Source organism: Rattus rattus, chromosome 10, assembly GCF_011064425.1.
Source record: "Rattus rattus isolate New Zealand chromosome 10, Rrattus_CSIRO_v1, whole genome shotgun sequence".
Lineage (NCBI taxonomy): Eukaryota > Metazoa > Chordata > Mammalia > Rodentia > Muridae > Rattus > Rattus rattus.
This window is the reverse complement of record NC_046163.1, coordinates 67,342,109-67,368,910: the sequence shown is the minus strand read 5'-3', so window position 1 is coordinate 67,368,910 and position 26,802 is coordinate 67,342,109. Positions and strand designations below refer to the sequence as shown.

At 45.4% G+C, this 26,802-nt stretch overlaps 1 protein-coding gene across 1 annotated transcript in view; it reads left to right on the top strand.

Moving 5' to 3' along the window:
* The window catches only part of Kcnk2 (potassium two pore domain channel subfamily K member 2), a 133,930-nt gene that overhangs the window by 75,837 nt on the left and 31,291 nt on the right, over positions 1-26,802 (top strand). The window contains exons 4-6 of the mRNA XM_032914929.1: positions 1,669-1,829; positions 4,996-5,182; positions 17,377-17,516. Coding sequence (XP_032770820.1) covers positions 1,669-1,829; positions 4,996-5,182; positions 17,377-17,516 — 488 coding nt within the window. The remainder of the gene's footprint in view (positions 1-1,668; positions 1,830-4,995; positions 5,183-17,376; positions 17,517-26,802) is intronic.

The following is a 26,802-nucleotide window of genomic DNA, read 5'->3' as shown; positions in this document are numbered from 1 at the left end:
TAACCCAGCACATGATTGGCTCAGCCTCAACCCAGCACATGATTGGCTTAACCCCACAGCACGTGATTTGCTTAGCCCCACCTTTGTTGCCAGGAGCTTCTTTTTGGCTACTTGGACCTTTGTGTGACACCACCTGCTACTAGATCTTTGCCCTAAAGCACCCAAGCAGGCCCAATCCCTTTTCTGTGTTGTGATCTCAGCCAGAATTCCCTATCACACCTTCCTGTTCTGTCAGTCTCCTTCTCGTCAGTCTCCTTCCCGTCATTATAAGCACCCAAGCCCTTGCAACCATTACTTGTGAAAAGTTGCCTTATGCTATGCAAGCTGTTTGTCTAATGACCTTTGGGAAGAATAGCACCCACGGGAGGTCAGAGCATTCTAGAACATGGTGTCGTGTGACGGTACTGCCATTTGCTTAGTTATTATTTTATATGCCGATAGACAAAGTACCCTGACTTTCTGGTCTTTGCTTCCCTCAGTACGATAGCTAGTAATGACCAGTAGGAAACAACAGTAGTTTTTGCATCAGCGCAGCACAATGGACTTTTCCCAGCACCTTCCTGCAGTGTTTTACCTCATTCTTACACCTTAAGGAAGTGTACGGCAACAATGAACCCTTTTAACAGCTGAGGAAGCGATCCGAGTAAGGTCCCTCGATTGATGAACCACTGTCATGTACCAGTAAACTTTACCGAGTTCTTAGTTCCTGTGACTTTCAGAGCTGCGTCCCAGTTCTTCATAGCAGCTGCCGGTCCGAAGCCGCATGGCTGCCTCTCAGTTCCCAGCACCTGCTGTGGGGTCCGCCTGTGCTCACAGCTTCTTCTGCGCAAAGCCGGGGGAGGCTTCTGTACACCTTCCCATTAGGTGGTTCCACGGAATGTTACAGATTACAGAAAAGGAGCCGTGATCTTTGACTGTCAGCATAAAACATCTGGAGAGCAATAGCAGAAGACTAAATCTCAGTTTACCGCCCATTTGCACTTCTGAGTAAAAGAAATTTGGAACAAAAGCTCCAGGTTAATTTACCATGGAGAAGAGAGAAAGGCTTATCTATCATACACGTGTTTTCTGTGCGTCTGGAACTGTGGGTGACTCACCCCAAATGAGTCTAGGTAATACCTCAGTGATTATGAGGCCGGTGAAAGGCAAGGCTCGAACGTGACAGGTTCATGTCTTTGAACCTTAAAAAAGTCAGAATGTCACATGTTAGCATTTATCTATTTTTAAAATGTAATAGGACAAAAAAATACATAAATTGTAATACAGCCTCACTCTTTAGGTAATTTACCTGTGTTTGAATACTCTTAATGCATCTTTCTGAACACATTATAAATGGTAATGAAAGTTTTGTAAGTCAGTAGCAATTATCCTTGCCTGGGAGACAGAAATAGACTAATGAAAATATTGACTCCGTTTGGTGAATTAACGCATTGCTCATCATCTGATCAAGGTTTCACCAAACATTAGCTGTAGGTCGTATTTTATTGGAATAATTGCTTACAGTAGCTTTTACTTTTACTGTTACAATACAAATAGAGTCTTCCTCAGTTGAAATAAACAATCCGTGTCTTGTAATAGCTGGTGATTTCTGGTTGAACTTGGGATGGGGTGTTTCACACTATGACACATTCATAAACAACTGAATTTTTCCATTTTTGTTCTTTTTAGGATTTGGAAACATCTCCCCACGAACTGAAGGTGGAAAAATATTCTGTATCATCTATGCCTTGCTGGGAATTCCCCTCTTTGGCTTTCTACTGGCTGGGGTTGGGGATCAGCTTGGAACCATATTTGGAAAAGGAATTGCCAAAGTGGAGGACACATTTATTGTGAGTAGCACAGACTTCTTGTTACAGCTATTTAGTGGATTTTTAAATGCATTACAGATTCTTGCACCTTAGATAATGCAGACCTTCAGTTGTCTTTTAGGGACCAATTTCTCTGCCTCTCAGCACGAGACTCACTGTGGTACACTTATTTGCATAATTGACCAAAAGAAACTAAAAATTATGTACAAGAAACCTGGACTCCACTTGAAGTTGTATGGTGTCCTAGTTGTTCGTTTCGTTCTCTCTCTCTCTCTCTCTCTCTCTCTCTCTCTCTCTCTCTCTCTCTCCCTCCTTCCCTCCCTCTTTCCCTCTGTATGCACATGCAAACTTCTGCATCTCTCTCTTTCTGTGTGTGTGTGTGTGTGTGTGTGTGTGTGTGAGAGAGAGAGAGAGAGAGAGAGAGAGAGAGAGAGAGAGAGAGAGAGAGACTCTGTGTGTGTAGAGGTCAGAGGATAATCTTGAATGTTGTTCTTCAAATACTAGTCCATTTCTTTATTGATATAAGGTCTCTAAATGACCCAGGATTCTCACTGGCTGGTTGTCCGGTGAGCGTCTCTGGAGCTGTTTGCTCTGCCTGTCTAACACTGGGATTGCAGTCATGTGCCACCACTGGCTCTGACACGTGGCTTCTGTGGATGGAATGGATGTCCTCATGTTTGTAAGGCAAACACTTTTACATAACTGTGCTGTCTCTTGAGGCCTCACTTATGTCCTTTAAGAGCAGTTGATTTCCCTTCAAATTTCTGCTTTATTTATTTATGTGTCTGAGTGTTCCCTGCATCTTGTCTGGGTACTGTGTAAATGCTTTGTGTCCACAGAGGTCAGGAGAGAGCACCAGGTCTCCTGGAACTAGAGTTACAGATGGCTCTGAGCCACTGTGTGGGTGCTGTGAACTGAACTCAGGTCCTCTGCAAGGGCACCACATGCTTTTAACTGCTGACACTCCTCTCTCGTGCCAACTCTTCACTTTTCTTCTTTGAACAATATTAACAACACCTTTACCTTGTTCACAAGAGTAAATGTTAAAAATTAACCCTGGAAGCAAATAGCTGGCGATGCTTTTACTTTGAAAATAAAATTTGGTTGCTGCTGACTTACGTGGTCCTTTTAAGTGGGTTGCAGTAATAAATGGCAGACACAAACTCCTGCAATAGTAGAACTCAGCTAAACAAAACTCATCTACGAAATGCAGCAGTTCAGAAGGACCCAGATGGTCCACGTGAGGATGTCGGTGACCGTGGCACGTTTAGGAGACGCGTGGATGACATTAGGATCCTATTATGGAACCGAGGGGGAAGAACGGTGATGGTGGAACCATACACCTTTATTCCCAGAACTAAAGCAGAGACAGGGTTCAAGGCCAGCTTGGTCTAGAGATCAACTTCCAGGACAGGCACGGCTGCACAAATTAAAACCAGAAATAAATAAGAAGATGCTATTACTGAATTCTAAGTGAAAAAATAAAGCCCTATGATTGTCAAGTGTATATTCTTGAAGAAAACCATGGAAGAACAAATGGTTCTGTTTGCACACGGTGTTAAGGACATTCTCTCAGGAGCACTGCGAAGCCTTGCGTGCATCATCCAGCCATTTTGTCATTTCACATGCACTTCAGTGAAGCATGGATTCATGGAACCACCAGCGAAATATAACTACTGACTCACGGTTTCAATCTTAGCACCAGAGACCAAAGCCAGCCCGTGAACATTTTTGCTACTAGACATGGCTGTTCCAAAATAGGACTTTTTTATTTCCTCATACACGCTGGACTCTTTTTTTTTCCCTCACCGGGAAGGCAGAGTCGTTGCACGAACTTGGTAATGTACAGCGTTCACTCCTACATTCAGCAAAAATTTGACCACCCACCCTATCCTACTCAGCGTTTGTCACACCATGTACCTGTCGGTCACTTACAAACCTTCAAGCCTTCGTGGTGATGTCCTTTTCATTGTCACGATGTTTGAAGCCAAACGCTCTGGGACGACTTTTAAGATAGGAATTTATTCCAAGTCTCTCACAGGAGATGAAGACGGTGGTTGAGAGAGTTCCCCGTGGTCCACTCCGTGCTGTGATTTTATATGTATTTATCTCTAGAAAGATCTCACCCTATCATCAAATGGTTGTCAATTTTTAAAACATTACACTATTTATTTTTATGCGCACATACCGTGTTGATCGTGTGGAGGTCAGAGGACAGTTTTCAGGAGTTGGCTCTTCTGGGTCCATGTGGGTCCCGGGCTTGAACTCATGTCTTCAGGCTTGGTGGCAAGCACCCTTACATTCTGAGCCGTCTCATCATCCCCATTCAGTTGTCACAGTGTATAAGACAGTCAGCTGGTAAAGAAAAACGCATGGCAACTCTGCCAGCCGGGCTACTGGCAGTGCCAACCTGCAGTCCTAGCACTAGGGAGGCTGAATCAGAGCTGCAGGCCAGACTGAATTATACCACAGGGACGCCTTGCTTTAAAAATAGCAAGAAAGTGGCTAATCTCAAATAGGAGTTGGAGATGATCCACATTCCATACTTAATTATGAGGAATCCTTATCGAAGAACCAGGTGAGAGCAACCAAACCTGAACAGGTGCTGTGGTGACGGGTGTGGCTGGGTTTGCCAAGTCATACCCCTGCCTGCAGATCCAGTGGCCTGCAGTCCCACAGGCAGCTGGCTCACCTCGGACTCAGGTGTAGACTCCCTGAGTATCAGATCTGGTCAACCACGTGAATGTCCTTGTCCCTGTTTCCCATTTTCCGGGCATGAATATGCCGTCCTCGCCCAGGTTTCTTGGTTGTCACATATCCCTCGACTGTGCCTGGCCCGCAGTCCGTTGTGTGCCCACAGCATAGACAGATTTTATTAAGGGGTTCATGTGAGTAAGCCCCAAGGCCTGTCGGAAGTCACGCTCTCCCAGCAAATGAGCAAATGCACTGTAACTTTGAAAAAAAGAAATATTTTATCCATGGGAACGTATGTATGTGTCAAATAGCATTATTTATTGGCATTGGTCGTTCTGGCTTGTTTATGGTATGCTCGACTCTAAGGAGTGAAGACCGTTGAAAATGAGAAACTGGAGGGCAGGAAGCCACGTGCTCCTGTGAGAGTCCCGTGTAGCTGGGTCTGGTGGGCACGCCCGTAACCTCTCTCTCCCACACGCCTCTGTCTTTGCAGAAGTGGAATGTTAGTCAGACCAAGATTCGTATCATCTCGACCATCATCTTCATCCTGTTTGGCTGTGTCCTCTTCGTGGCTCTCCCCGCCGTCATATTCAAGCACATAGAAGGCTGGAGTGCCCTGGACGCCATCTACTTTGTGGTCATCACTCTGACCACCATTGGATTTGGCGACTACGTGGCAGGTAAGACTGTCTCGTGCTGTGACTGCTCTCCTACCCCAGGTCTGTCGCTTAAGGCTCATTCAGGGTTAGAGTGGAACACAGGCTCTAGGAGATGATTGAGCAGCCTTGCAAGTCTCCAAGCTTAGAGGCCTTAAACAGAGGGAGTTCTGGGTTCCCTCCGAGAGTCTGGGTGGGGTTCCTTGCCTCTTGTTAGCGATTGGGGGAGGTTGCCGTGGCTCTGGTAATCCCAGTTCTCAGCAGACTGAATCCCACCTCAGCCTTGCCAGTCTGTGGCAGCCCCCTTGCATGTGTTCCTAGTCTGTCCTCTTCCTCTGAGGACGGAGTCATTTGAGTTAAGGACCCAGCCTGCTCCCCCACGAGCTCACTCCTCTTCCTCTGAGGACTCAGTTATTGTGTTAAGGACCCACATTGTTCCCCTGTGAGCTCATCTTTGCTAAGGACGGCTCTAAGGAATGCGTTTCCAAGTACTTTTCCAACCTGTGGTTTGTGGGGGGTTGGGGAGGAGGTGATCCAGCCTCTAACAGTGGCAGCAATGACAGCAATTCCTTGACACCGGAGGGAAACCAGGATTAGGCTGGACTCATCTGTGTTTTATTTTGTGAAATAAGTATCAGAGGCTGGTTGAGTAGGATTTTGTATTTCTGGGTCAGTTCTGCAATGCAAATGTGTGCCTCTTACCTTTTGGTTTAAGAAATGTCACCTCCTCTTCACCCTTTTAAATTTCTTTTGCTTTAAGTTTGTAAAACGTTGCAGACTTCAGAGGGTGATTTTGCTCTTGGTCATGGAAGATCTTCTTTTGCCTGTGACACTGGTAACGTTAATTATCAGTGCAGGGCAGTAGCTTGGAGCCCAGCTAACATGGGTCACATGGTATCTATGTGGGTCACGTGATCTCATTTGTCCTCTGCTTATGGTGGCTGCTGTTTGTTTCCTTGCTGCTCATCTGCCTTCGTTATCAATTCAGATCTCACTCTCCTCATTGGCATTGCTCCGACTGCAGTCTCTGTGCTTATGTGTGCGTGTTCACGTGTGTGCACACATGTGTATGGGGTGTGTGTACATGTGTATACGTGTAGCCAGATCTTCCTCAGCTGCTCTCCACTGCATTACCTGAAACATAACCCCTCACTCAACCCAGAGTTCATGGATTCAGCTATGGCACCTGGGTCCTCCTGTGTCTGCTTTGCCAGATCCGACATTACAGGGCTGTGCCGCAAAGCTTAGATGTCTAATATGTGAACGCTGGGGATGTCACTCGTATCTACGCGCTCTTCATTAACTGAACTATATCTTCCAGCACCCATCTTAAATGTTGTTAGTAAAAATAAATGTGGGGATGACCCTTTCCCGGGATCCTTTTCATGAGCTCCCCCAAATTCAAACCCTTAATTAGTTAACTCCAGTTTGAAGTAACAGAGAATACAATAGGCATACTATGTTACCATGGAAACAGCAACATGTCATTAGCTTTTCAACGTAAGATCATCAAACTGGTTGGGATTTAAAAAAAATTCTTACATGTTTTTTATTTTATTTATCTGTGTGTATGTCTGTGTGTGTGCGTGTGTGTGTGTGTCTCTGTGTGTGTCTGTGGTTGTGTGTGTATGTGTGTGTTATGTGTTGTGTGTGTGTGTGTGTGTGTGTGTGTGTGTGTGTGTGTGTGTGTGTGTGTGTGTGTCTGTGTGTGTGGTTTTGTATACACACACACTGTATGTGTGTGTGTGTGTGTGTGTGTGTGTGTGTCAGAACACACTGGGTCAGAGAACACCTTGTGGGATTGGCTCTCCATGGACTCTGGGATTGGATGCAGGTTCCAGGCTTGAATGACAGGCACCTTTACCCACTGAGCTGTCTTCCTGGCTTTATTTAAATACTTCCAGAGAAGAGACTCCATTGCTCTATCAAAAGGGACTGGTGTTCATGTCTGTGCAGGCATGAAGGGTGACGTTGTCAAAGCCTACCGGTGAGGAACAAGGGTGTCCTAGAAGAGATGAGTCCTTCTCCTGAGTAGGGCTCTTGCTTTGCCTCGAGGACCATGAACACTTCTCTGTACCAGGTGGAGGGTGTGGGAGGGAGGCTGCAGGGGCCTAATGGGTACCATTCAGCTTGACAATTATCAAAATGAGGTGAGGAGGGAGGTCCAAACATGCGTAGGTCCATGTAGGCAGGGTGATTTCTGTCTTAAAATGCCCATTTTTCCTAGCTTCCCTCGAAGTTGTATGTAGCTGGTGTTAATCAGAACCAAAAAGTGTGGTTCTATGGGGGGGAAAGGGAAGTAATGTGATAAAAAGAAAAAATATATATACTAGTGGTTCATTCGCTTTATCTAGTTATGAGAACATGATCGCCAAGTCTTATGAAACTCGTTGGTTGTACAGAAAGAAATTAGGTGATGTCTTCCATTTTAGGCCAACAGACAGGCATGGCATGGATATTTTAAACAACCCCACAGACTGTGCCAATCTGGCGCGTGGCATTCATGGTCTGAGACTCTTTAAAAATACAAAACTTATAAGTGAAGAAAATGTGGGTGGAGTCTTAAAATAACATTTTCTGTGACTACCACCTACATTGTCTTGCAGGGGGTAAAACCCCAAGTAACTTATTTTATGCTTTTTAGAAAGCATGTTTAAAAAAATACTTTAAATTCACCCAAAGAAGTCAACACTCTTAATCTGAAGAAATTCTGTCTGTCTGTCAGTGGCTGTTGTCACCTGTCCAAGGAAGGGTATTCATGGCAGCATCTCATGGGTCCTACTGGGGACCGCTGAGTTAATGCCCCATGTCCTGGAAGGATAGGCTGATGAGAATGGAGCTAAAGAGATGGCTCAGTGGTTAAGCGCCTGCCTGACGGCTCACAACTGTAACTCCAGTTCCATAGGACCCATCGCCCTCTCCTGGCCTTTGTGCACACTGCATGCACACACAGGTGATGCACAAACGGACACTCATACACATGAAATAATAAAGTAAATCCTTTAAAAAAATTCTGAGAGGGAGGAGAGAGAAACAGTGAAGTCTAGTGACTTTTCTGCCTCCCTGGTCTTCGTTGGCTTTTGTGAGGCCACAGCTGTGCTTGTAGGGCTGTAAGTCCTTACACACAGGGAACATTCTGAATGGATGTGGAGAAGGCAAGGCAGAGAATGCACCCTTTGTAAGAATCTTCAGAAACTGGGCTTGTCTTGCAAGCTCTTGTGAAGGGATTGATTGGCGTGTGTTGATTGGCGTGTATAGCCAAAGAGAGTACACACAGTCCACCATTGCTCCTGGGGACCTTATGACTACAGTGAGCTGCTAAGTTAGGCAGAGCTCCTCCTGGGAGAGACTGACTATTTGCTCTGCAGGACTTTCCCTCTGGCTATCTGATGTCCCTATTGATCAATCGATCGATATCACAAGAGCCAGCCCGCCAGCCTTTGATACATTCTCTACAAATCTTAGTTTTATATTTCTTTTTCTGCTTGCATCAGAGCATGCTGCGGTGGCCGGGTATGTCACACTGGTGATTGACCTCTTTCCAGCTGATTCGTTCTGTCTTCTCCCCCAAGCTCACCACCCTGAGGCCGAGAAGGACCAATTAGAGTTGTGTGTGCAGTGATTCTTCCTGAACCTGAAAAGGGGGAAGGACAGAGCCAGTGTGATTTAGATGGTTTTGGAAGTGTCGGTAACCAGAGTGGTAAGGGTGAGCTACAATGAGCTGCACAGTCCTGTCTGAGAATTAATGTTGCTTTCCTCATTCCTGTCTATCCTAAAATATGCCTACCTTACAGGAGTGATCCAGTCACACCTACCTTATTTTAGAGTATATGATTATGCCAGCCTCAGATCTTTCTTTCAGATGATCTAGTCTTGATCCTATGGAAAGCCTCCTTGTTGGGGCTTGCTTCTACACCTGATCTACTGGGTTTGCGAATGTGCAAGAGAAAATGACACAGAGCCCTTAGATCCTTGAAGACTGGAGAAAAGTCTCGCTACCAAGTTTAACACAACTTTAAATGCATTTTCAAAGCTGATGGCTTTTTAAATACCCATAACCAGACAAAGGGAGGCTTGTAATCCCCCCTATGCTTCTCAGTGAAATCCTTTATAACACTTCTTTTCCCAAGTCAGCCTAGGTTGGTTCTGAAGGGCGCACATGGGAGAGAGCCTGTGCAAATGATGCTTCAGTAAGGCAGGACCTCACATTCCCTCCACCTTTAAGAAAACCTCAAAATTTTAGTCCCTAAACTTAAGCATTTTAGGTGACCATTATGATCAACATCACACAGACACACGTGGCTGATTCTTTAGTTTCGTGTGGTAACTCCGCTCATGAAGAGACAGAGTGGGTCTTCAGTTCCAAGCACCCACACAGTACCTCCAGAGAATTCAGGGCCTTCTTGGAGACTACAGCCTTATGCACAAACTCACATTCAGACACACACACACACACACACACACACACACACACACACACACACACATGCACACACACACACACTCCCTCTCTCTCTTAATTAAAAATAAAAGAAATATAATCCATATACCATATTTAAGCTTCTGAATATGTGTTATGAATATTTCATTACTGAAAGAATGTCCTGTTAGCTGCTGAGCGCCTAATTATCCCAAAGCAGGCAGAATGCCTCCCTGCCTGGTCAGACTTCACGTGTGGGGAATTATACACTGCTTCTTCACAGAGCACAGCTCAGCTTCCCCAGCCAAGGACCTTCTTCCCCGGACATGTCACTTGGATGACATTTTAAATTTAGTTTTCAAAGTTCTATTGTCCTTTGTCATTGCATTCATGACTTGGGGAAAGACATAATTTGTGTGTCCCCTACTAACATTTCCTAGAATTATGTAAGTCATCTTTGGAAGGGAAATGTTTAATAGCCAAGTGGTTTCCTTCCTGTATAATCCCAAACATGGCTCCCGCCGAGAGGGCTCACTCAATCTAAGGGCGTGTCATTGTGAAAACATCTTAGGCTCCGTCTAGAAGCCATGATGAAGGTTTGTTGTTCAGAACAGTTGTTGCTAGAAATCCTCTAGGGTACAGGGCCTGATGCAGCCTAAGATTTGCACAATTAGCCCTAAGGCCAGTTCCAAAATTGCTACCATTAAGCTGGTTGTTGAGAAAGCTGTTGCTGGAAATGCAATAGGTACCCCAAACAAGTACTTGGTGAGGATGAAGGATGCTAGAAGAACAGTGACCCTTCCCAAGATCAGCTCAGAAAACAAAGACAAGAATCATGTTAGTGAGAAGGGGGACGTCCGTGTGACTGCTTGGAAGATATGTTATGTTCAGGTTGTGTGCGTGCATACGTGTGCATGTGTGTGTGTGCATATGTGTGTGTGCATGCATGTATGTGTGTGTGTTCATATGTGCCTCCGAGTGTGTGTGTGCATATGTGTGTGTGCCTGCGTGTATGTGTTCATATGTGCCTCTGTGTGTGTGTGTGCATATGTGTATGTGCATGCATGTGTGTGTGTTCATATGTGCCTCCGAGTGTGTGTGTGCATATGTGTGTGTGCATGCATGTATGTGTGTGTGTTCATATGTGCCTCTGAGTGTGTGTGTGTGCATGCGTGTATGTGTTCATATGTGCCTGTGTGTGTGTGTGTGTGTGTGTGTGTGTGTGTGTGTGTGTGTGAGATGTATTAAGAGCAACTTCTGGGACTCTGTTCTCTCCTTCCATCATTTGAGGCAGGCCACTCTTGCTTCTCCTCTCTGAACTGCCAACGTTAGCTGGCAGCTGGCTCACCGCATCAGTGCCAGGATCTGAACTCAGGCTGTCAGGCTTCACAGCAAGCGATTTAGTGCACTGAGCCCCCTCACTAACTCTCTGCCTTGTAATCACCACTCATTCACTAATTCATGTTCATCTACCCTGTTGATCAGTGAACACACTGTTCACGAGTGCTCAGCACTCAATAGTGACAACAGCTGTGGTTCCTGCTCCCCCTGGAGGAATGCATGAAGTTAAGGAGCAGCCACTGGATGGGATCAGGCTCTGTGGACCAGGAGAAATCTGCTCATCGTGACTTAGTCAGTGATGAGAGAATTGATAAGTGCACGCATGATTAATCAGTGGAATTGGGGGGTGTCTTTGGGAAAGTCAGGAAATGAGCTCACAGGGGTCAGCAGGCACTGTGGAAATCCAGGGGAGGGAGCAAAGGAGGGAGCCGTGGTGAGTGATGGTTATGACGGAGCTGGTGCTCAATGGAGACTCCAAACTGCTCTCCATGGAGACATAGAAGTCATTTCCAAAGGAAGTGATCATTTAACTCCTGGACACCGCACACTGTATGCTGCACGCCGCACCCTGCATACCACACACTGCACACCATGCACTGCACACTGCACACTGCACACTGCACCCTGCATACCACACACTGCACACCATATACCGCACACTCCACACCATGCACTGCACATTGCACACTGCACACTGCATACCACACACTACACACACACCACGGACCACACACTGCACACTTCTACCCTTGTGGAGATGACTGAGTGAGGGGATGACCCATAGATTTCCCTTTCTTTGCACCCATGTGGTTCCAGTTCTTCCAACAGCGGACTTTATGTGAAGAACAGAAGTGGGAATGGGCTGGTTTCTAAATCTGAGTGCTGATCTCTAACATCCAAAAATACAACTTCAAATGCTAGGCAGCTCTAATTGTCTCCACCTTAAAATAATTTCAAAGTTTAACTTTCCTTTTATGTGTATGGGTGCTTTGCCTGCATGTATATCTCTGTACTGTGCGTGTGACTGCTGTCCTCAGAGGCCAGAAGAGGGCATTGGAGCCCCTGGAACCTGAGCCACAGATGGTTATGAGATGTCAGGTGGGTGCTGGGAATTGAACTCAGGACCTCTGGAAGAGCAGTCAGTGCTCTTAATCGCTGAGCCATCTCTCCAGCCCTTCTAATTTTCTCCTTTAGCTTTCCATTTTTCTGTCTCAGTGACATAAACTTGTTTTAATGGGTGAGCTACAGTTGAAGGCCAAAGTCACCAGATTGACCGTGCCACTGTAAGAATGTTCCTGTTCTCTGGGCAATTTGCTGACACAAGAGAAAAATACATGAAGCAGAAATATCATACTAAATTATTGTTAATAAAATTATAGTCAGAGCCCAAAATTAAGGGCATCATTTGATATCCAAACTAAAATGCTTAGAGAGAAACGACACCCCATTTCTGTGGTTTAGATGAGTATTCCCCAACAGGCCAAGCACACTGTCACTCTCCAGAAGTACAACTTCATAGGACGCCTTCTGCTCACAGAACGCATGCTTCCCGGGGGAAATGTAGGACCCCAGTCTCTTCTTTCTCAGCTTCTTGGCCCATAACACACTCTTGTCATGATCGCTCCTCGGTGTCCTTCACCAAGGAGTCAAATCAATGAGGTCGCCTGACCCAAATTGGAACTTCCAGAGTCAGGGGCTGGGTGGACGTTGTTTGGCAGTTGCATGTATTTTGTTATGGCGACGTGAAGCTGAAGCACTGGTTTCTTTAGAGTGACACTGCGTTTATGGTCTGTAGCACGCATATCCCTGTAGAGGATGGGAGGATGGTCCTAGAATCGCTCATCTGAGTCAAGAATGACTATGCTTTAAAACCAGGGTATGCAAGGTTTTCATCATCAGTATTTTGTGATTCAGGGGGGAAAACACCAGTCAAGAAAATTAAGGGAAAGGAGTGTTACATTCTCAAGTTCTTATTTTTAAATCACTGTACTGTAGTAAAATCACACACACACACACACACACACACACACACACACACACACACCAGCTCTATTGTGATAGCTGTACAAACACTTGCCTGATCCAAACCCAAGGTCTATAGAATAGAATAGAACATCCCCACTTTCTGGAAACTACCGTAGTCAGGAGGTAAATAAGAGGGCGTTTTTTCAGATCCATGGCGCTACTTTGAACCCAAGAGGAATGCTGGTCTTGCCTGGCTTGATGTCTCTCATCTTAAATAAGCATCTTCCATACCACGAGGGTGGGACAGTTTTATTGACCCTGTCCTCTGAATATTGTCCCCTTCAATGGCACGAAGGGTGATATCTTTATGGGTCATTAAGTGCGAAGGGTTCACTGGCAAATGGGATTGATGCTGTAAGTTCTCTGCCTCTGCCTCCGCCTCCCCTCCCCCTCCCCCTCCCCCCTCCCTCTCCCTCTCCCTCTCACCTTCCTCCCCAGCCCATGGGAGCTGCAAGTGTTATAGCTCACCGTCCTACAAGTATAACAGCTGCCACCCTTGTCATAATGGCTCCCACTGCTTGCAGGAGATTCCCCCAAAGATCCGGCTTGCTGGACATGGATGCTCCATCTCAGGAGTAGATGGAAGGGTCATTAGATTCAGGCTGCTCCCCTCAGTACCTCCCGACCAGTTGTATGTCATTCTTCCCTGACTATACCACACTCATGGTCTCAGGAAGGGCTACAGTATGCAGATTGGGGAAGGTTCGTTGACAGGGAACTCCATCCACGTGGCCGATTGTCATCATCCAGGCTGAGGTGACATGGTGTTGGCATCATGGCTACTTTAGGATCTCTGTGCTTTCGCGCATAGCCCTCAGTTCAATTCATGCATAGATAGCCCTTCGTTCATGATGTGTAAGTGGGAGCAGTAAATCATTGGTTCCCCAAGTTGGACCTTGGTTTCTTGACGATATCATGTATGGAGAGCATCCCCTCAGCACCAGGCTGCAGGACTGCTGTTTGGTATAAGGTGCAGGGTGCTGACAGTTAGGAGCTGAGCATATGGGTGATGGACAGCTCCGTCCAGTGGAAGGAGCCACGGTTTGAGCAACACAAGCCTGGGTGAGCATTTGAGCTCTGTGGTTCCTTTCTTCCTGTTGTGAACTTGCTCATTTTCCATACCCTTACATCTCTATTTAAAGTCGCCAGGATTTCAGAGAAGCTGCAGGGACCTAACAGTCTCTCTTGAGTTCTGGGCAGATTGAGCTTGATGGCACTTGAATCACCAACTTTATTTCTGAGGAAGCAGATGGAGATAAAGCTTAAATTATGCCTATGGCCCCCACTGATGCCCTGACCCACATATAAGGGTCTCAACGCCCTCACCATCTACCTGCAGAGCTTTAGGGAAGGATGACTCCCCTGGAACCTCATGTAGTCCTTTAGGGTCGGGTGGTGCTAGTCATGGAGGCTAATCTATGAGGCCGAGTTCTTACTCATCTCCTGTAGAATTTTTGGTTATTCTATAAGTGAGTTGAAATGAGCATATTGACTGACTGAGCAATGTAGGGCGTCCAGAGTCAGAACGTCCCTTCCACACCCCCACAAGCCATTCTCCACCCTCCCCTGCCACGACTCTCAGAGAGCAGGCAGGAGGGTTCTCTCAGTGATTGATAGAGGGGAGGTTCAGAGAATCACTTCCCAGCATTGTGAACAGCTTGAACCTTCCCGAGTTATATTTTTAGTAGTTTAATCTGCTAGATTGGATCAAGCTCTGGCTGAGTTACTCTTGCAAATGTCAAGGAGGGGAGGGAAGGGATAGAAGGAAGGAGGGAGGGAGAAAGAGAGACAGAGACAGAGGGAGGAGAGGAGAGGAGAGGAGAGCAGAGGAGAGGAGAGGAGAGAGAGGAAGCTGTCACACATCCCAGTACACACTCGGAAAGCTTAGACTAGTTGGAAGAGTTGATGAGGTTCCTGAAGCTGTCTGCCTCCCTCCTCTTTGTTATTTTTATTGCTATCTGTATGTTTTCTTATAATGAGCCAGAAAGCTCCTAAAATGGAAAGAGTGTATGTACACAGGAGGTGAAGGGAAGGTGTAGCATCCTGCACTCTACGTGAACGGTGAGTGAAGGAAAAGAAACAGGTGGGCGTGACAACAGAGCAGGTGCGAGCTTTCTGTCTAGGACAGAGAAATCACTCCGCCTTCCTTGATCCTTTATGGTTTTTAGATGGCCTCTCTCTGTGTCCTCTAGGCTGCTCTGAGGCCCCCAGTCCTATCTCAGCATCCCATGTGCTAGATTCAGGTGCAAGCTGTCACTCCCAGCTACCTCACTTTCTTAATAAGACACAGCTGGACACGTTCCTGAACAACAGGTAGAAAATTAATACTCCTGACAGTCATGGGTTTAAAACAAAAGCGTTTCCAGGGGTTCAAAGCACTTGCTGTTCTTGAAGAGGATTGAGTTTTGATTCCAGCACCTACATCAGCTCACAAGTACTGTTTATCTCAACTCTAGGGTATGGGATTTCTCCTTCTGACCTCAGCAGGCTCCTTTCACACATGTATATATGTGCACATGTGTGTGCCTACACATACATGTGTGCCCACACACATACATCGATTAAAAGGATTAAAATCGTTTCCCCATTTAAAGAACCTCCTCTTTAAATCAAGTTATCTCAACATTGCAGATATACTAACCAAGGAGAGGCTTTTGCATCCCGTCAGCTGATTACTGTACAAAATGACTCACAAGTCTCAGGTTGGGGAAAGTAAGGTAGGGTGAATAATTGCCCGACGATGGCTTCTTTCTCAGTGTTTTTCTTCTCAGACCATCAGCGGCCTGTATTTCACTTTGAGAGTGGTGATTAAGAACATGGAAGAAACTTTTTCCCATGGCTTAGGGTCACTAAAACTTCTGGGTTAAACATTTTACCCAAATATAAGCCTTATGGTGATTGGGCTGACTTAACTGCCTTCCACCTGTAATACCTGCTTACAAGGAATAGAGAAAATGCCATCTTTGGCATGAGGGCTACAATAACATCAGTAAGTCTGGGAGTTTGTGTGTTAGGTGGGCCCTAACCATTTAGAAGTTGGGGGGTTGTTTTCTGTTTTTCCTGTTTCTTTTCGGTGTGGAAGCATCTTGCTGAACGCTCTAGGCTGGCCTCAGTCTATGTGTCCGCTCACAATGCTTGCCTGCCAGAGCCCTCCTCTCCTCGCTTACCTTGTTCCGCTAACATTCAGAGATCTTTTCAGGGCCCCAGAGTCTGATTTGTTTAGGGGAACGTCCCATTAGTGTTCTATATTTGAATGCTTTCTCTTAGCCATGGGTGGAATTTTTGCATATCCCCAGCGTCTGTGCGGTTAGTTGCCCCCTGCTCTGCCCCACAATGCATTGGACCTGCGTGGAAGAAATCTTCTGGGTGAAGTCACATGATGGTCTCTAACCATCCTCAGCCATCAAGTCCCAACTTAAAGCAACTGTGCTGGCTTTAGTCAATGTCCCTTCATCAGCTCCCAAGTACGAGATGGTGGCCATCATGAGTTTTCTTATCTCCATGATCCATCTCTGGGTAGGAGCCCTGTAGTTACACAGGCGAGCTATCACATCTAGCCTTTATATGGCTTCTGGGAATCTGAACTCAATGACAGGCATTCTACACACCAAGGCATCTCTCCGGTCTGAATGTGAGGATTTCTTAGGTTAAAGCTGGGCTCCTTAAGATATGGCCTTGACTACTTATTTGGGTAAATAAGTTAGGATTTCGGTTTTGCCGCTTTATAACTATCTCTGTTAGTGTGCACTGAACAACAGGAGAGCATGTGGGAATGCACCCGGCAGATTGCCACAGTACAGTGATGTCGGCACACAGATGCCATTAAAAGAAAGGGCTCCGTTTCTCATTCTTACTGGAGACGTGGGGCTTAAACCGATGACATCATGGAACTTCCCGAGAGACGATGATGGTGGCATTGCCTGTAAAGACCATGGGTTCTCTGCTGACCCACAGCTGCCCGGCCTCAAGCTTGGTACCCGACCGGCCATCCTACTTAAGACCTGAAAACAATATCGATGCCCAGAGTCACCCACTTCCTGTTCAGTTTGGCAGACCCGTGGGATGGCACAGGATGATATACACAGTCCTCTGCCAGGCGTGAACGCACATTCTCGGATTCCTATGTTTTTAGTGGCGGTGGAGCAGTTGAGTCCTGAGAGACAAATGGCTGTAAATGACAAAAGAAACAGGAAGCCCAGACAGTCGTCATGATCAGGAAAGGCAAGGGAGTGTCCTTCAGAAAAACCCATTGAACTCGTCCTTGGAAACCTGAGAATTCTGTAAGAGAAAATGAGAAATTTGGTGTGAAGGAAGAGCCTGGGTCTATGGGGAGGCTAAGAGAGTTCTGCCCTTGGGCCGCACACAGATCACCAGTGTTACAGATCTCAGCTATTGACTCCTGGGACTGCGATTGATACCTTTCCTCTTGCAGGGGGGTCGGACATTGAATATCTGGACTTCTACAAGCCCGTTGTGTGGTTCTGGATCCTCGTTGGGCTGGCCTACTTTGCGGCTGTTCTGAGCATGATTGGAGACTGGCTACGGGTGATATCTAAGAAGACGAAGGAAGAGGTGAGGATGAGGGTGTAGGGAACAGCATCCCGTAAAGGGTGGGTTTGACATTCTTTCAGAAAATATTTAGAAGTTTAAACTCCTAGTATTAATGCTAGCATACAATGAAGTAATAAAAGTTCAGGAGTTATGAATTGTGTGTTGAATGGCACAAAGGAAGGTCTATTCCATAACAAAATGAAAAGAAAAGGAGACATCTGAGGCTGGAATATACCTCGCAGCAGAATACTTTCCCTGCATATGTAAAGCCCTGAGTTTAGTTTACAACAACAGGGAAAACGTATCAGCGTATCACAGAATAAATAGTGAATGTTTTTAAGTGTCCGTAAACATAGATTTTTAAAATTCTTTTTGAGTAAATTTCTAGAGGTGGAATTGTTGATAAATTAAACTCAAGTTCAACTTTATGAGGAACTGCTTAAACTGTTACACAATTTAAGTTCTTATTAGCAGTGCCTGAAAACAGCAGTGAGACAGAGCGTATCGGACTTTAGGATAATGACTGTTTTATATTACTGTGATTTCTTTTACTTTGTCTATATAAATACACATGTTCACACCTGGACCCACACATATGCACTGGAAGGCTGTGTGTTGTGGCTCTTGCCTTCAGAACTTCCAAATATTCGGAATTTTATACATTTCATACAAAAACATATAGTAATGGTCTTGAGATTTTTAAAACATGCAATTTGGGGAATTTTAAAATGGAAGTGTTGATCCTGAAATTTTATTCCTTGGATATTCAATTTTGATTTTGTATTTATAGCTCCAGAAGTACTATTGGTTGGAGAGTGACAGAGGTGTGTGTGTGTGTGTGGTGGGACTTGTCAACTTTGCTAATTGTTCAGGGAAGTCACAGGTCTTTCTGCTCCGCACCATGGCACTAGTTATCCTGGCTGTTTCATTACCTGCTGTTTGTAGGCCAGAATGCACCAGTGTCCAATCTTTGCTTGTTATAAACATGCCTTCTTTAAACACTTATTCAAAAAGAAAGGGAATAAGGTAAGAAAGAGTGAGTTTGATTTCTTCTTACAAATTTAGTCTTTATTGCTTTTGAAGCATGTTAAGTCATACAGTTTTTGTTGTTTCATTTTTAAAGAGGGCACTGAATCCCATTACAGAAGGCTGTGAGCTACCATGTGGGTGCTGGGAATTGAACTCAGTATCTTTGGAAGAGCAGTCAGGGCTCTTAACCACTGAGTCATCTCTCCAGCCCCAAGTCAGATTGTGAGAAAATCAGCAAGACAGGATGCTCAGTATGTTAAATTGGGGCACAGTCCTCTTTTCAGTGGGACCTGAACGGATGTACCTAAGTCTTGGGAGAGAGGAGTGAGGGCTGAGGAAGAGGGAGATGTTTATTCTGACTTCATGTATACTTTTCTGAATCTTAAGATTCAGGGATAAAAAGCTGTAGTAATGAAACATTTTGGATAAGAGTTAAAAAGAGAGTAACCCAGCTGTTCATCTAAAAGTGCTTCCAACCGTATGGAAATTCTGGCACACAGGTGTATATTCCTGTGCATTCATTTCTTGAAGCTCGAGCTTTGGCAAGAAAATACCATTGTGAGACAAACACGCATGGCTGTTACTTAAATACATGTATACATTAATACTACTGTGACCACGGGCATAAAGTTCACATGCCACTGGGGTATAATGTAGGGAGAGAGGATTTGATATCCTGATATAATCAGCGAAATTGCCGTAGGGTATGTGTTTACGTTTGAAACTTTTGTCCTGGAGTTTTGCAGTGGGACAAGCTGGCAGGAACCAGCTCACTTCTCCAGGGCAATGGCACTGGTTGTGTCGGGGGCTATTAGAACAAAGTGCAGTAAGACCTCTATTTCCTCACTGCTCTGAAAGACATCGACTCTATGAAGGTGTGGGCAGGCTGGTCAGTGGGGAGGCCTCTCCCCTTGGCTCGTGTGTCTTCTCTTGTATGCTGTATCCTCACCTGGCCTTTCTTGTATGCTGTATCCTCACCTGGCCTTTGCTCTGTGCCCACTCATGGGCGGGGGCAGCACAGGCCAGCATCTATTCTTCTTCTTGTAAGAACACCAACGTTACTGAACTCGGACATCAGTCCTTTCCTTTTTTTTTTTTATTAACCTCCTTAATCACTTTTGAAAAGCCCTGTCTCCAGATTCAGTTACCTTGAGGGATTTGGGCTTCTGTGTGGGAATTTATGGAGGATAGAGTGCAGGCTATGACACTGTCATTTCAAATAAATTTATGTTTTTACTAAACAGGATAGATGGACAGTTAGGCCATGTGCCCATTTATGAAGGATCTCCATGGCTTTCAGCTAAAAGTCTGAGTGTATTTTCATGGCTAGTTCACCATGGAAAAGGTTAGAGGAAGAAGCTAATTTTCCCCACTTACCACAGACCCTTGGACGGCTACCCAGTGTTCTGAGTGGCGTGTGCTTTCTGGAAACAGCGTCTGTGGAGAGACACTTGTGGAAGGCTGTGGCCAGAGACAGTGTAAGCCACAGCAGATCCAGTTAAACCCATGGAAAATGAATTTTAGCTTGAGCAAATGCATATTTTCTGATTCCTGATGTAATTTGGGGAAATACAGAAAAGGGTCACAAATTCAGCAGAGAAAGTGGGGGAGGGAAAGAAGGTACCATGTGACTAATTTGGGCACCTGGAACCATGTATTTAATAAAGTAAGGAATGCTAAAGTGAGAAATAATAGATAATTTAAACTTGGAAATATCTCCATGAGGGTCTGACCGCAGCAAAGCCAAAGTGTGGACCCAGAATCCCAAGTGAGACTCACACACCGCTCAACTAGAATGAGCAGATTGCGTCCGGCAAGTCCCAGCATTCTACTGATGTGTTGAAATACGGCTGAGCCGTATTGGTAAACCCTGAACGTATATAGATAGCTATATGGAGGTTTACGCCATTTAAAACATCAGACCATATGCTGCTCCCACCAGAGAGTCATTTTCATGGGACTAAGATGTTTGGAAGTAAAGAAAACTGTTGTTTTTGCCACAGCTTCACGACGCGAGCGTGTTGGGACAGGGACCCATCTGAGGCGCTTAAGGAGGAAGCGACTGGTTGGAAGACTGTGACAGGGACCCAGAAGTAGCACAGATAGTTTACTCTGCACTTCTCAAGGAGGGTAGTAACAAGCTCAGACGCATTTCTCAGGGACATATGGATGTCTGAAAAGTGTTTGCTTTTTTTTGCTGTTATTTTTTAAAGTTCCAATAGGAAGCAGATAGCATTTAATGGTGAACATTAACCCTACTGACCCATGTACCCTCTGCTCTGAGGCGAACATGCTTCCCTTTAGGAAGTGAAGATTATTTTTACTACAGGGTGTAATATAATATTTCTGATACCCAAGGCAGGTATAATAACAATTAGTGTGGTCACAACACTCAGGAAATAAAATCTCTCCTTGCTTAGGAACCAAGTAGGGAAGAATGAATCCTCACCTAGACATCGCTTAATTAATTATTGTTTACACCCGAGTGTGGAAGCTGGGACTTCTGGATACACCTTGGGATGCAGTCCCTGTGAGGTGGGCAGCAGCTGTGTCACCACATGGAGTGACAGCCCTGCTGGGTCTTGCAGAAGAGAGCCACTATGAATGGATGCAAATGGTTTTTGCAAATATTGTTTCTTTTGTCTCTAAAACTATTGTGTGGATTTGAGACTTCCAGTTGATTTTCTGTTACTTAAGATAATAACGAGCATCTGGGGACTGTAGCGCTCTGGGACCCTAAAAGTCTTGGTCTCAGGATCATTAGATGTCCCTAGACTGTGTGTGTGTGAAGGGGAGAGGAATGTTTCCTCCTCTGGACACATAGTGGCACCATTGACCTCTGCAGTAAGCTCAGGGCAGCAGGGACCTTTTCCAGGAGATAACTTAGGGGCTCTTTGTGGGGTCCAGAAATAGGCAACTAAAGAAACATCCAGCTTGAGACCTGGGAGCTTTGCAAAGCAGGGACTTACCAGTATCTCCCATGTACGGAATGATTTCTAACACTCGAGGCTTTAATGTCCCCTTTTACAACAGCTATGACTGTATCCTAAAAGCCCCCGGAGACCCTGAAGGATTTTAGGGAAGTGGGGTGAATGATTTTGATGAGAGTGAGGAAGGAGGGTCCGAAGAGTCAGATGAGAGAGCTCAGCTGGGACGAACTGGTCTAGGGGACGTGGAATGAAGAGTCTTCATTGACGGTGAGGTTGAGATCAAAATATTTAGTCCAAAAGAATACTTGGTGTCTGTGGCTAGAGGGAAGAGACTTTGGTTATCTCTTAGCTTGAATGCTGATAACAACACAAAACAAAACAAATGCAAACAAGACAGAAGAAAAAAGGAGCCCAGGAAATTAAAAAATAATAAATGGACAAAAAGAAGAGGATAATTTCAGTTTGACATATATTGATTGGCAGATAACTTATATATTTGAATGATTAAGTGTAAAAAGACGAGTCTGCATGTCTAGATTTGGGGGTTGGGGGTTGGGTGGGAAGATAGTTTGGGGATCATAATGGTACCCGTAACAACGGAATTTGAGAGTATAGATAAATGTCTTCATTAATATTTGCACAGTGAGTCACTCACAGAGATAAAATGAACCCTAGGGCAAAAGCTTCATGGAAGGAGGTCAGGCTGAAGGTGGAGACTCAGGTAAATTAACCCCATGGTGGCCGATTCTGTTGAAGAGGCCAGGGAGTGAAGTTTTGGAGGATGATAAAATAAAGGCTTGCCCTGGCTAAAGACAGTGGGGCTAACATCATGGAAAGGTTGACAAAGTAGCTCATGTCCCCCTGGGGCCACGGCCGCTTGGGTGCCACTACCGTGGAAACATCATTCCACGGGCTTTTCAGGGCAGCGTGGGTGTCTTAGGGTTTCTATTGCTGTGAAGAAACAACACGACCATGACAACTCTTATGAAGGAAAATGTTTAATTAGGGCCGGCTTATAGTTTCAGAGCTTAGTCCATTATTGTCATGGTAGGAGGCGTGGTGGCATGCAGGCAGACGTGGTGCAGGAGAGGTAGCCGAGAATTCTACATCTGGATCCACAGGCATTGGGAAGACAGCCTTAAGCTTCTGAAGCCTTAAAGCTCCTGCCCCCGCCCCCCAGAGACATACTTTCTCCAAAAAGGCCACACCCAGTCCAACAAAGGCCACTCCCACTCTAAGGCCACACCTGCTCCAACAAGGCCACACCCACTCCAATCAGGCCACGCCTACTCTGGCAAGGCCACACCTCCTGTTGATGCCACTCCCTATGGGCCTATGGGGGCCATTTGTCATCAAACAACCACAGCATGTATATTCTAACAGGGTCCTCTAGGTTCCTCACACAAGATTGTTGACAGAGATGTTTCCTTTTTCTTTTTCTTTTCTTCTCATGTCTGCGTGCCTCCCTCTTTCCCTCTCTCCCTCCTTTACTGCCCCGCGCCTCATTTCCATCTTCGGGTTGTGTCTTTCTTTCCTTTTTTTTTTTTTTTTTTTTTTTTTTGGAGCTGGGGACCAACAGGGCCTTGCGCTTCCTAGGCAAGCGCTCTACCACTGAGCTAAATCCCCAACCCCTCGGGTTGTGTCTTTGATGTTGTAGTTTTTCCTCTGGTTTCTAATACATTACAGGGGAAAGACGACATAGGATAGTGTAATTTTTAAATCCTTTCGACATTTTCTACTGTTGAGTTCAAGTGGCTGACATTGGACTACAGACATGCCACATTATGATTCTAAGACTAGTCAGATTTATACTTTACATGTATGCATTAAACTTATTTCTTTGCGCCTCACAGAAGTGCTATATGAATGAAGTATATTCTTACTTTTATTGAAAGTCGTATTTTAAAGATAGGACGGAGACAGGCGGTGCTGTAATACGGGCTTTCACATCTGTGCGGACAGGGAACCTCTCATCATGCCACAGGGCAAAGGCTGGAGTGTTAGGCTTTCATATACCTCTCCGCTTGATAGTTGACTCCAGCCCACTGTACCAAGGGCGGTTTCTTTCCACCGTTGTCCCCGCCTCCGTCTCTGAGGCATGTACTGAGTGAATAAGGAGTTGAGAAGGAGAGTCGAGGGAAAAGAGCAGAAGGGCTGGGAAGACGCTCAGTGGATGTGCTTGGTGCACAAGCATGAGGACCAGAGTTCGAATCCCCAGGCCCACGTAGATGTAGAGCAGACAAGGTTGCCCTCTGTAAGGCCAGCATTGTGGAGGCAGCGAACAGGAATCCTCAGAGTGAGCAAGCTGGCTGGACCAGCTGGAGTCAGCAGAAACTCAGCCTCATTAACACAGTGGATGATAATGGAGGAAGAATCTGGTGCCAACTTCTGGCCTCCAGACTCACGCGCATACTTGTGCACCAGCAGAAGCACATCTACAGTCATGCGAACATGCATATACACAAGCACACACACACTACACACATACCCAGTGAAAGTCAATTCATAAAAAAGAAGCAAATGCTACTACATGAGACCGTTTAACCCCTGAAGGCAATGGTAAGTGGCAGGCAGCAGTGCATGTCTAATGTCTAAATGACTTATTTTTAACTAGAAAATCAATTACTGTGATTTTTTAATAGTATGTGAGATTTCCGAAGAGCATATGAAGAGATTGGAAACCCACAGAGCTGTGAGTTAGACGTGGGAGGGTCTCTAACTTGGAGTCTCTATTTTCTCACAAAATGGAGGTGATAACATTTCCTTAAGAACTTAAGCTGTGAGTAGGTCAGGTTGTAGCCAGATGCTTCCTTAAGGGTTTGCTCTGTTTCCTTCTTGGATCTGAAGACTGTCGGGGTCAGATTTTTATGGTGCAGAAGAGTTGGCTCAAGATTACTTGCTGTTCCTACAGAGGACCTGGGTACCCACATCAGGAAACTCACAATAGCTTTTAACTCTCCATCCAGGGCTCCAACATATTTTTCTGGCCTCCATTAGAAGCCTATAGTACACATATGCACACACACATGCACATACACACACACATACATGCACACACACATTCACACACACATACACGAACACACACACATGTACACACATGCACACACACATGCACACACACATGCACACACACATGCACACATGCACACATTCACACACACATACATGAATGCACACACACATTCACACACACATATACACACACATGCGCACATTCACACACATACATGAATGCACACACACATTCACACACACACATACACACACATGCACCTACACATGCACACACACATGCACCTTCACATGCACACACACATGCACACATACACACACACACACATGTACACACGCATGCATGCACACTTTACAATAAGAGTCAAATCTTCTTGAAATTTTTGGTAAAGTTCTCTGGCTGCCGTCTGCGTAGCACCACATCCTGTTCTGTGCACAGCTCCAATCCCTTTCATCGTGTTCTGAGGACCTGTGCTTACACACCAACAACAGTTTATGTGACTGAAATGATACATGATTTCAAAATAAAAGATAAACAAGAAAGAACTGGTCCTATATTAAATATACTGGCAGAATTTCATCACCAAATCGAAGTCTAGAATATCTTAAGGGGGAAAAGAAGATAACATTTCAAGTATGTTAGATACGATGTGACTGTAATACTAGTTTTTACATTGTGTTCTTTAAATCTACCCAGTTAGTTATTTCTGCATTATTTTCTTGAATTAAATCTACAGAGTTTTCTGGGTCTTGCTATCTCAACAGAGGTAGGCTCTATATGGATCTTTCCTTTGTTAAAGCAAGTGACAGTGTCTTAATTTCCATCTTAAATAAAAATATTCTAGATTGTTCTTTTCTTGTCTTTCTTTGAGATGTTAGGTCAGACACTGTTGAGAAGAATCTCTTCTCCCCCAACCCCCACCCCTGCTTCCTGCATTTCAGACTGCTGCCTGCCAATAGGAACCCAGAATGATCTTCCTCTTGGATCCTGCATAGCACAACAGGGTGTTAATAGCGTCCGCCTTCAGACGGTTTATAAGTAATCTCATTTGCCATAGAGATTATGTTATAGAGATTTAGGGCACCAGGATGGCATGATGCTGTCTATCCTGTTTAATTGTTTAGAAACCATCATCTCTGAGGTTTCATGTTCAGGAGAGTGGCCACTATTAACTTACCTTTCAAAAGGATCTCTGAGCTCTCTCATCAAATCCCAAAGTAAGTAAGTAGTGTGCTGAAAGCAAGCACATTTCACACACACACACACACACACACACACACACACACACACACACACACACACACACACAGAGGAGGTTATATGTGTATGCATGTATATGTGTGTGAGTGTGTGTGTGTGTGTGTATAAGATATCTGATATCTTCCTTAATCCCTCTCCACCCTACTTGGAGGACAGTGTCTCTCACTAATTCTGCAGCTACTAACTTGGGCGTGCTAGCTGGCCAAGGCTATGAAGCCCCTCTGTCTCTAGCTCTCCAGTACGGGTTTTGGTTGGGCACCACCACTCCTGGCTGTTTTATGTGGGTGCTAGGGTCAAACTCAAGACATCATGCTTGTGCAGCAAACACTCCGCTCACTAATCCTCCATCCCAGATGCCTCGAGGATTCTTTCCAAATGAGTGTTTGTGGCCGTTTGAGGCCAAGAGTAGCCACTCAGCAGTTGAGCTAAAGTTACATGCTCATCTTTTTTCAACCAAAGTGTGGTTTGTCCAGTGCTCAGCGTATGGTCCTAGGTTGCATTTGATTTGATTTGACTTGATTTGATTTGAGCCAATTAATGCCTGTGTGTGCGGGCATGTGGGCACACCAGGAGTGTACACACACAATCTCATATCTCAGAGAGAAGACACCTGTTCTTTCTCTAGTAAAAGTAAAAGTGGCAGGAGTCAGTCCCATCCTCAGTGAGGTGCTTTTAAGCGCCTCCCCCTCCCAGGGACACTTGTGGGTCACGTCTGCTTCCCTTGTGGCTAGCGAGCCATAGAAGTAGAGCTGGCTCTCCACTGAGCAAATTGGATGAGTTAATTGGTCCTGTGGTCTCCCGAGGTCTCACTTGTCCTTGGTACTGTCGCCCCATGGGTAGAGAGGCTGTGTCAGCCGGGTCCCCATGTGACCATTAGGAACAGAGTCTCTGCTGGGTGCTCAAAAAGAGCCAGAAATGAACCTTTGCTGCCTGAAGTCGCTGAGACTGAGGTGGGGGTTGGGCTTGTTTGCGATGATCCCCCCGTGCGTCGTGACTCTTCTAGAAGACGTCCAGTTGTTATTTCTCTAGCTCAGGAAGAGAGTTAGAATAGCAACCTCGATTTGCAGTATTC